Source organism: Suricata suricatta, chromosome 12 (assembly GCF_006229205.1).
Source record: "Suricata suricatta isolate VVHF042 chromosome 12, meerkat_22Aug2017_6uvM2_HiC, whole genome shotgun sequence".
NCBI classification, from domain to species: domain Eukaryota; kingdom Metazoa; phylum Chordata; class Mammalia; order Carnivora; family Herpestidae; genus Suricata; species Suricata suricatta.
The window spans coordinates 104,590,696-104,601,425 of record NC_043711.1 but is presented as its reverse complement, the minus strand read 5'-3'; the positions used below and the strand labels follow the sequence as shown (position 1 = coordinate 104,601,425).

The 10,730-nt window shown below is 61.9% G+C and overlaps 1 protein-coding gene across 2 annotated transcripts in view; it reads right to left on the bottom strand.

Annotated features, from left to right (window-relative positions):
• The window catches only part of CDH4 (cadherin 4), a 430,578-nt gene that overhangs the window by 2,813 nt on the left and 417,035 nt on the right, over positions 1-10,730 (bottom strand). For both annotated transcript variants that reach the window (XM_029917315.1, XM_029917314.1), the window contains 4 exons: positions 5,563-5,816; positions 4,983-5,125; positions 1,510-1,743; positions 121-354 (listed from right to left, as the gene is read on the bottom strand). In XM_029917315.1, coding sequence (XP_029773175.1) covers positions 121-354; positions 1,510-1,743; positions 4,983-5,125; positions 5,563-5,816 — 865 coding nt within the window. The remainder of the gene's footprint in view (positions 1-120; positions 355-1,509; positions 1,744-4,982; positions 5,126-5,562; positions 5,817-10,730) is intronic.

Below are 10,730 nucleotides of genomic sequence, written 5' to 3'. Positions count from 1 at the left end.
CGTGAGTGGGGGGGCAGGGGGCACTGCGCGTGAGCAGGGAGGCGGGGCTGCGGGTGAGCAGGGGGGCGGGGGGGCTGCGCTGTGAGGGCAGGCGCGCATGCGTGGCCCAGCCGCACTCACAGAGCAGGATGACGATGCAGATGAGGATGGCCACGATGGCGCTGGTGCCCAGACCAGCCGCCGCCACGGCGCCAACCGTGGTGCAGTCGCCGTTCTCGTCGCACGGGCACACCTTGACCTTGATGATGGACGTGTTGGACAGCGGGGGGTTCCCGGAGTCTGTGACGATGATGGGGACGTCGTACATCCCGGCCTCCAGGTAGAGGATGCGCAGGCTGAGCTGAGCATAGTCGCCTGGCAGAGGGACAGGACAGGCTTCAGTCTGCAGCCGGGGCACCCTTTCAGCCAGACTTCGAGGGAGCGGATGCCGTCTGACAGCCCGAAAATCTAAAGTAGCTACTTGATCCACGCATGCGCGCTCCGGACCACGCGTAAAGTGAAAAGGCATTGGCAGTTCAAGAAAAGAGCGATCCCAACACATAGGATGAAATCATTTCCTTAATATATAAAGAGTTCTACCAAATCAATTAGGAAAAAAAAACCTCAAGAAAAATAGGCAAGGGCATTGAACAATTAACAGAAGAAACAGCAAATGGCCAATGAATAGATGAAGAAAGTGCTCTGGGAGTTAAGAGATGAAAATGGAAACAATGATTTTGGCTAACATTGGAAAAATGCTTTCTTTAAATTAAAAATTTGTTTTTATTTTTTTTTTTGAGAGACAGATACAGCGTGATCAGGGGAGGGTCAGAGAGAGAGGGAGATATAGAATCGGAAGCAGGCTCCCTGAAAAATGCTTTTTAATAAAGTGACATTCAGGGCTCTGGGGGGCTCAGTCAGTTAAGTGTCCGACTCTTGATTTCAGCTCAGGTCATGATCTCATGGTTCATGGGATTGAGCCCTGCATTGGGCTCCTTGCTGACACCGTGGTGCCTGCGTGGGACTCTCTCTCTCTCTCTCTCTCTCTCTCTCTCTCTCTCTCTCCCCCTCCATCCCCTGCCCCTGCTCACACTCTCTCTTTCAAAATAAACATAATAAAATTCTAAAAAATAAAAAGTAATGACATTCAGGGTTGGCAAGGGCTGAGGTAAGCAGTGCTCTCTTGTACTCCTGGGGAAGCCAGAGAGTGGTGTGACCTTTCCGGAGGCACCCCCACGGTGCCAGAAAACCTCAGAATCCGGATGCCCCTTTAAACAACAGATCCACGCCAAGGGAAGCACCTTTAGGAAATAGATCGGTTGGGGTCCCATGGTCGGTGGCGGTGCAGGCAGCAGTCACAGACGGTGCCTGGGCTGCAGGGGCTTGTTCTAACAGTGGGACTGCCTTCAGGGCCCCCTCAGGGGACGGCCTGGAGCGCGGCCAGCGTCCCCAGCCTCACGGGGCTTCCATGCCCACCGCTCATCTTCCCTGGGTCCCCGGGCCGCTGGCGCCTGAGGGGGGAGGGCTCACCGTTTAAGCGGGTGATGGTCCAGTTCCTCCGCACGGCGGCGGGCACGAACGGCAGCTCGAAGACGTAGGGGCCGATGTTGGGGTCGACGTCCGCGTCGGCGGCGGTGATGTTGATGGCGTTCAGGCTGGGCTTCTCGCAGATCTGGGCCTCCTTGGGCAGCAGCTCCGGGGCGTTGTCATTGATGTCGATGAGATAGATCTGGAGGGTTCCCGTGCCGCTGGCCGGGGGGATCCCTGCGGGACAGACACCGGGTGACCGTGCGGGGCTGCTCCTGATGCTCCACGCCCGCAGCCCCACGGCCCCACCCAGGGACAGACCGACAGCCACGACCACAGCCCTGAACCCGCACCGACCCCCGCTGCACAACACACACAGCTGCTCAGCTGTGCACAGCGTGTGAACGGAGCACACGGCCACAGACACGCAGGGGCTCTGGGACCTGCAGCTGCCACACATGCACTCTCACATGTGCAACACAGTGCACACACACGTGCACTCGCCCATAGGACTCACCCCCCCCACAGAATACAGGCACACACATACACGCACACAGGCGCACACACACACACACTAGTGCACACACAAACGTGCACATGCAGACACACATTTGCACAGGCAAACATGTGCATGCGCACATGTACACATGTGTGGGCATGCACGCATACATAGATGCAGACATGCATGTGCATATACATGCACATACGCACACACATGAGCACAGCAAGACACATGTGCGTGAATACACATGCACGTGCATACATGTGTGCATAGACACACATCTGCATAGGCACACAGATATGTGCACACACACAAACACTTGCATGCACACAGAGGCACACACGTGCACATGCATATGCACATGCACTCACACACGGGACACACACGTGCACATGCATGTGTGCACACACCAATGTGTGCACGCACACACATGTGCATAAACACATGCATGAGCACACACACGGTTGCCCATAGCACTCACGCATGCGCACATAGCACGCAGTCATCCACAGCACTCATGGACGCATGTGTGTGCGTGCACACACACGTGCACATGCACACACACGGTTGCCCACAGCACTCGCGCACATGCACACTCGTGCACGCGCACACGGTTGTCCACGGCACTCTTGCGGAGCTCTGCTGCTATGCGGCTGCAGAAGACGGCGCTCACACCCAGGCCCCACACGCCTCCGGGACCCGGGACCCTGTGCAGGTGGCACCTGCCTCCTCGGTCTCTCCCGAGCCTGGGCTCCTTGGGGCAAAGCCCGTCCTCCAGATCGTATGAGCCTGGGTGCAGCCGGCCCTGTTCGGGCTGAACTCTACTTCCTGCTGCTTTGGCCGAGGGTTCATGTAAAACCACTTTCTAATCCGGCAGCTTGAGCTGCTGGAGGAGAGGCACCTCCCCACGCCCCCCTGCACTGGCGCACCACATGGTCGCTCCCGGGGCGGGGCTTTTGCAGGCCCCAGGGTCAGGGCCGGCAGGGAGGAGGCTGGCAGGGAGGAGGCTGGCAGGTGGCTACGGGCCCCCAGCTCCCCCTCGCTGTGCAGTCAGCCTTTGTGCGAGGGCTGTTCTTGCTCCTGAGGCCTTAGCTGCACCACCGTCCTAGAACCCACCAGGCAGAGGCCTGCCTCAGGGCCTTTGCACAAGCTGCTGCCTAATTCTGGGACTCCCCTGCTGCCCCATCTTCCCCTGGCTCGTTCCTTCTGGTCCCACAGTCAGCTTCCCGCGGCCGGGAGCAGAGCCCCCTCCCTCCCATGCCCTGCTTGGTTTTCTTCCAGAACTTGCCTCCTGAAATTATCTGGTTGACTTCTCATTCGTCTCGAGGAGGCAAGAGCCTGCTGAGTTGCCCATCAATATCCATTTCCCTTTCTGTCTTAAAACAACTGGAACCCTGGATTTTACCTGGGATCATCGCTGCCCAGCCAGAAGGCGCATTTCTCAACACCCCTTGCAATGAAATGTGGCTTATGGCTAAGTTCTGGCCTTTATGAGCCGGGGGTGGAAGTCCTTAGAAGGGCAGAAATGTGTCCCTGCCTTCCTTGATCTTCCTCCTGTCTGCCGGCATGTGGTCGTGATGGCTGGAGCACCAGCAGCCACTGTGGGCCATGCTGTAGCTCGCCGAGGCCACGCAGGTGGCCAGAGTGAGCCTGCTTTCTCGAACTGGACCCGAGCCCCAGGGCTGCCTGCCTCCAGTCTTCTCTCATGTGGGAGAAAAGAAACCTCACTCTTGCTACGATTTCTATCACTGTCACACGCCCGAGTCTGGCTCGAGCTGACACACGGGCCCCGTCCTGTCCCGCTGAGCAGTGGTGGCACCGAGCAGGAGCTCACGGGAATGACAGCGGTGGTGGCCCTGGTCCCGGTGCCGCGGGGACACGAGCTCACTGATCCTCACAGCCCCAGTGGAGGTGGTAGGGTTGTCCCCACTTTGCAGAGGAGGAAACTGAGGCCCAGAGTGGTCAGGTCTCTTCTTACCACTTAGTGGTGCTGGGACTGATTCCTGGCTCTGGAGTCTTCCCTCTCCCCTGCTCCCTCTCCCCTCCCGTGCAGAGCTGGGTGGACACGCACCCACCTGCCCGCACCCCTTGGAAGGCCCCAGTGCTCACGAACCTTCTTCCTGCCCCATACCAGCCTGACTGCTGCTGCCTTTGCTCAGCCCTCCCGCACCCCTGCCCGGCCCGCCACACCCCTGCCCGGTGCCCAGTCCTCCCACCCCTGCCCGGCCTCCCGCACCCCTGCCTGGCCTGCCACACCCCTGCCCGGTGCCCAGTCCTCCCACCCCTGCTCGGCCTCCCGCACCCCTGCCCAGCCCTTCATACCCTTCACTATCACCTAGCCTCCCTCACCCCTGCCCAGCCCTTCATACCCCTCACTGTTGCCTAGCCTCCCCACCCCTGCTCGGCCCTCCTCACCCCTACCCAGCCCTCCTTGTCGATGCTCAGCCCTACCTCACCTCTGTCTAGCCCTACCCATCCCTGCTCAGCCCTCCTCACCCCAGCTCAGTTCACCTTCACCCCCCACTACCCCAGGCTCCTTGGGGCTCCTCCGTCTGACTAGGGGCCTCGCCGTCACCCTCTCCGGGCTCCGAGGGCTCATGCTGTTGATCTGTGACTTCTCATGGGTGTGTCTGCTCTGCCTCTGAGGCCCCTCGTGGGCCCCTGCTCAGATCGAGGCTGCAGGGTCTGGGTCAGGGGTGGGTCAGAGCCCCAAGGGGCGGGCTTGGGGGCAGCTCCCCCGCCACCCCTGGGGGTCAGGCGCCACCAGAGCTCCGACCGCGCAGAGAGGGGCCTGCCTGGGGTCATGAAGGGCGTGAGGCCCCCTCCCGGCTCTGCCCAGGACGCTGGCGCGGTGCATGCCCTCCTGCTTCCCTCCTCCACCTTCTCCGGGTGCCGGACGGGCCCCGCTCGGCCTCCCTGCCACAGAGCCCGCGGCGCGGCGAGCGCCCGACGGCCACCCTGGAGCGGGACGCACCGTTGTCGGCGGCCAGGAACGTGGCCTCGTAGACATTGTTTTTGATGTAGAGGGACTCGCGGTCCAGGACGGCTGCCGTGGTGACCTGGCCGTTGGTGGCATTGATGTGCAGCCAGTTCGCCGGGTCCGACAGCTTTGAGTATCTGAGGAGGGAGGAGGCGAGGAGGCGAAAGGGGGAGTGACCCCGAGCCCCCGGCCCGCTGGCCCGCACTTCGCAGGCATGGCCCTCGCAGGTCCCTGCCTGGACCGGACTCCCCCTGCCGCCGGCACGAGGTCCTCCCTCAACAGGGGCTCCCAGCCACCGCGGCGGATGGGTCCCCCACCCTCACGAGGACCCAGGGGCAGACACTGCAGACGGGGAGACTGAGGAACGGAGGGCGATGACCTGCGGCGTCACAGCTGGTGAGCCACGACCAGGACCGGCCTGACTCAGACACTGCTGAACGTGGTGGAAACTTCCTGCCGGCTCGGGCGGGGGCCAGGAGGCTGTGCGCCGTGTGCCGCGCGCCTGTGCCACTCCAGCCGGGGGGGGGGTGGGTGGGTGGGTGCCCGCTGCCCCACGGCACAAGCACTGACCCACCTCACGGCCTGCTGCATGAACCGGTCGGGGTCCACCGCGGAGAACGTGGTCAGCACGGTGCCGGTGGGCACGCCCTCCTCCAGCCGGATCAGCTTGTGGTTGGAGGGGAAGTAGGGCGCCTCGTTGACGTCCATGACGGAGATGGTCACCCCCGCCGTAGACTGGAAGGACATCTGGATCCCGCTGGCCAGGGGCGCCTGGTTGGACACCATCACGGTCAGCATGAATGCCCTGTTCAGCTCGTAGTCGACGGCCTGGACAAGAGAAGCCCCAGGGGTGAGCTGGTGCAGGTGCCCGCGGGGCAGGCTCGGAGGGCGGTGGCTGTGGGCCGGTTGGTCTGTGCCCGCCGCCCGCTCTGTGCTCAGGAGGCTGGTCCCTAGGGAGACCAGCCCCAGGCTTCCCTGTCTCTGGCTTCCCAGGGAGTTCACCAAGGGGGGAGAAAAGTTTGGGGTAAAGGGCCCCCGCCGCACCTTCCCATCATGCTATGCTACGGCGGGAGCGGGGCTCCCGGGAGCTCCTGGGGACTCCAGCTCCCAGTGGCGGCACCCCTCTGCAGCTCCCTCATCGGGTGCTGCTCCCTCCAGCCTGGCGCCGTCAAGGCCCCACTGGTTTGTCTAGGGGTGCCTGCTGGGTGCCGTGGGGGGGTCTCTTCTGTTGTTCTGACCCAGCCAGCAGCCCCTGGTCACTCCCACACCGGGCCTGTGGGTTCCCCTCCCTCTGTGTGTGGCTCCGCGTTAACAGGATTCCTGGTTACACCCTTTTGCAGCACCCGGAGCCTGACTGATGAATGCCAGAGCTCCGGGAGGGAGGGGGCTGTCCGGAGGCGCTGGGGCCTGACGCGTGTGACCGCACGGACCGACTCGAAGCCGGGCCGCCGCAGCCTGCCTGGAAGGGGGGGCGGCCGCTGGAAGAAGGGACGAGGGGCAAAGAACTGAGGTGGACGGAGCTCCAGCAGAAGCAGGAGCAGCGGAGGGCGAGCAGTTCGGGGGTGTGTGTCTGTGCGTATTTGTGGAAAGGAAGACTGTAGGGGTGAATCGCAAAAATAGGCGACAATGGTCCCCCGGCAGCGGGGGGACGGGAGGGGGGAGGGTGGGGCCGGGGGCACGAGTTCGCTGTGCACACGTCACAGAGCTTTGTCTCTGGAGCCGTGACACCTTACACACCACTGTTGAGACATCACGAGTAACCTCACAGGTGGGGAGCGATCTCTGGAAACCGCAAGCAAACCGAAATAAATCAAGTCAACTATGTGCCAACGGGCAACGTGACTCAAGAAAATGATGATTCCAGGTGCCCAGGGAGTATGTGGACCGCAGTTCTTCACGGGATTAGTTTTAAGGACAACGATCATCACAAAGAGACCTTAAACTCACTTCTTGCTGCTGGTAGTGATTTCGGGCTTGTTATTACTGTTTTTTTAAGTTTATTTATCTATTTATTTTGAGAGAGAGACAGGAAACAAGTGAGGAAGGACAGAGAGAGAGGGAAACAGAATCCGAGCAGGCTCTGCACTGTCAGCGCAGAGCCCGATGTGGGGCTCGAACTCCAGAGCCGTGAGATCATGACCTGAGCCAAAACTGAGGGTCAGTCACGGAACCGACTGAGCGGCCCAGGCGCCGCAGGCCTTGTTATTTTTACAGCTGTTTATGTATATTGCAGGATAAGGTAACAAGGTTTCAGGGAACGAGAGAGGAGATACGAGTATGAAGCCACTGAAGTTAAGTAAAAATCCTCCGACGTTACACTCAACAGGACGGTCATCTGAGTCAGTGAGGTACATGGGGCCCGTCAGCGTGGGCCTGGGGGGGCTGCTTCCTGGCCCCGCCCCCGGGGCCCCGAGGGAAAGTGTGGGGGCAGTGAGTCCCTCTGCTCTCTGGACGCTGGCTTCTAAGTCCCCTCCTCACTGGAGGAACGGCCGACCCAGACGCGAGGCCGGCCGCACGATGCCCTGGGGCGTCCGGTCGGGCCACAGTGCAGGGAGGCGCTCAGGACGGGGCCCGGGACCAGCCAGGACCAGTCACGACTGCAGCTGACCAAGGCGGGGTGGATATATAGAAATCCACGCATTCTTAACAGTGATGAGAAAATGCACACACACACACACACACACACACACGTCTGTCGCTCTGGTGGGGTGATCAACGGCCTCCAGAGACATCCAGGTCCTGATGTCTGGAATCTGTGCCTATGTCGCCCTCCAGGCACAGGGACTCGGTGGACACAATGGCCTGGGATTACCCAGGTGGCCTGAAATGCCACCCGAGGGTCTTTATAAGGGGGGACAGAGGGACACAGCATCAGTAGTGTGAGCGCCAAGGTTCTGGCTCTGCAGACGGAGGGCCACGGTCAGAAGTCAAACATCAGTGTCACTGGGCAGAGGTCAAGGTGTGGGCAGCGCCAGGCCCTCCTGGAGGCTTGCCTTTTCCAGCCCCCGAGGCCCCTGTGCTCTTGGCCCCTCCTCCGCCTTTGGAGCAGCGACTTGGCACCTTCTGGTCCCTCTCTGATACCTGCTTTCTCCCCACAGCTCCTCCGACACTCGCCTCCTGCACCCCCCTTGCAAAGATGCTGAGTCCATGGCGCCCGCCCGGGTTTCCCGGGGCAGCGTCCTCTCTCAGAGCCCCTACTGACTGCTATGCACTGGAAGGTTCCGGGGACTGGGGGCAGGGTGCTCTCCCCACTGTGACCTTCATGTCACATGAGTGCAGAGCCCTTGTTACTGACGGAAAGCTCTCTACGCCAACTCACTCCAGCCAGGAACGACTGGTTCTTAAAAGCACCATTTGCACTGGCTCCTGAGCGTCCGGCCCAGGATCACCAGCAGACGGTCACCCCGGCAGGTGGAGGCAACGGAGGGCTGCGTGTACGCCAGGCCGCTCCCTGGTCCTAAGGGGAGGCGTCACCTCTCCAATGACCGAAGGGGCTGTCACCACCAGAGCCCAGCGGGCTCATTCCCAGGGCGCAGGATCTGTGGGAGAAGAGGACCCGGACGCGTCACGAGGAGGTGACTGGACGAATCCTGTGCAGGGGCCAGATTCCATCGCCAACTGGCCCTGTGTCCACGGCAGGCCAACGGTGGATGGAATGCGGGAATCTTCTAGCTTATGAGACGTTCAAGAGATGTTACAACCAAGTGCATGCAGGGAGGCCCCCTGCTCAGATCCAGGTCTGAAAAAGCGCTGCAAACAGACACTTCTAGGAAGATTCGGGGGGACCGAGCTCCGACCGGTACTGGAGACTGAAGGGGACATGGCTCACGTCGTCCGGCGGGCAGTGGCACGCGGAGACCTAAGCAGAGCGTATGCTGAGGGGATGCGTCCCGACATCTTAGCGCTGTAGGATCGTGAGCTGGGAGCTAAGAACACATCTCAGCAAGAAGCCTAGATGGCGGGGGCGGGTACGGAGCAAGCTCGCAGCTGAGACCCAGGTGGCAGGTGAGGGCACACCCGTCTCTCTGGCTCCTGGCCGGGCCTGGGAGTTTTCGCAGAACCTGCTTCTGCTTGGGGAGGAATTTATCTGCTGCGTCAGGTTTCGCTGTGAATCCCGTGCTTGAGGGTGGCGGGCAGCTTGCTGATCTGGCCTGAGCCCTCCCCGCTCCCCCCCAGGTCCTCATGGCCGCTCCGGTTGCACTTCTGGGAGCATCACCAACCGCACAGCAGTGGAGGTAAAAGCAGTGACCAGCACTGGGCTGTGGGCCTCTCGGAGCCCGAAGCCAGCCCCACGGAGGGCCCGGAGGCAGTGGCAGAGACCGGAGCTCTGGGCTGATGGCCCTCGTTGCTCTCTCTGGGGGCCTTCTCCTTGTGGGTGGAAGGGAGGGTCCCTGAGGCCTCCAGGAGCCCCGCCCCACCCCCGCCACGAGATGCCATGTCCTTCTGTGGCACATGCCTTGTCACACTGATGCCTTCGCCCGCCCTGGCAGCCCTTTGAGGAGGGAGCTGCACCTTGCGCCCCACACCCAGCCAGCGGGGGCAGCCCAGGGGCCGGGGTGGGGGGCGGTCTGACACCTCCCTCACCTCCCTTGCTCCCTCCTCCCCTGCTGCCCACCGCCCAGCACGCGGTGCTGGGCGCCGCTAGGGGCGTGTTTGCAGAGGGCCCTGTGCCGGCCAGCCGGTTCGGGGACTTCAGGCCAGAGACCGTGATCACCCCCGACTCCCCAACTGTGGGCTTGCTTCCTCTGTCCTGGGCTCCGACTGCCTCCAGGCCCGCAGCACCCACTGCACCCACGCTGTGTCCGGGGGCCAGGACCACACAGCGGCCAGCGCTCCACACCCGCCCGGGGCCTCCCACAGTCGTCCGGGGACCGGCGCTTCCATTTAAACGCACAGCTTCACCAAACTGTGACGGTTTTGTCTGTGCGGCAGCCACCAAAGGAAGTAATCTTTCTGTTTATTGGTTCCTGTCCCCGGGGGACACGGAGTACCGCTGCATGTCATGCATTGAGACAGCGTCACTGGTCTGAGCAAGAACGCCTTCCAGAAAGGCTATTATGGCCAATGACCGTCCGTAGGAGGGCGAAATAAAACACACTTGTAATGGGGAAACTGACAGGTAATGTGCCCCCACCAGTTTCTGTTAGAGCGGCTGCGTGCCCCCGCCTCTCCGTCTAGGCGTGGCCGCGTGGCCCCGCCCCCGTATGGGCGTGGCTGTCTCCCTGGACGGGGCAACCATCCACCCTCTGCTGAGAGGGGCTTCGTTTCCGGGCGGGGCCGTCATCACCTGCAGGGTTGATGGAGGGAGGGGCCCTTTTGGGCCAAACGCCCTGGCTCCCCTGCCCCCCTGTGACTCTGCTTTCGCCTCTGGGAGCCCTACTGCCCCGGGGGGCGGGGGACAAAAGCCAATTCTTGGTTTTTCTGCTTCAAACGCCGAGGTCCAGGTGTGAGGTGGGAGAAAGGGCCTGTGACTGGTCTGAGCCTGTGGTTTTCTCCTTGGAAGAGATCCTGGTTTCATGGCTGGAGGAGGGACAGGAGGGGGCGAGTCGGGAGAGGCAGGAGGGCTCCTAAGGAGGCTGCGCGGATGGACAGATGCTCCCTGGGGCAGGGGGCCGAAGAACAGAGCAGCTGCGCCCCAGCGAGTCTGGAGACAGAGATGGCAGGCCCAGTGTGCCAGGGAGGAGGGGCTGGGGGCGGGTGAGCAGGGCAGCGGTCAGGAGGGCTGGGGGTGAGCAGGGTAGA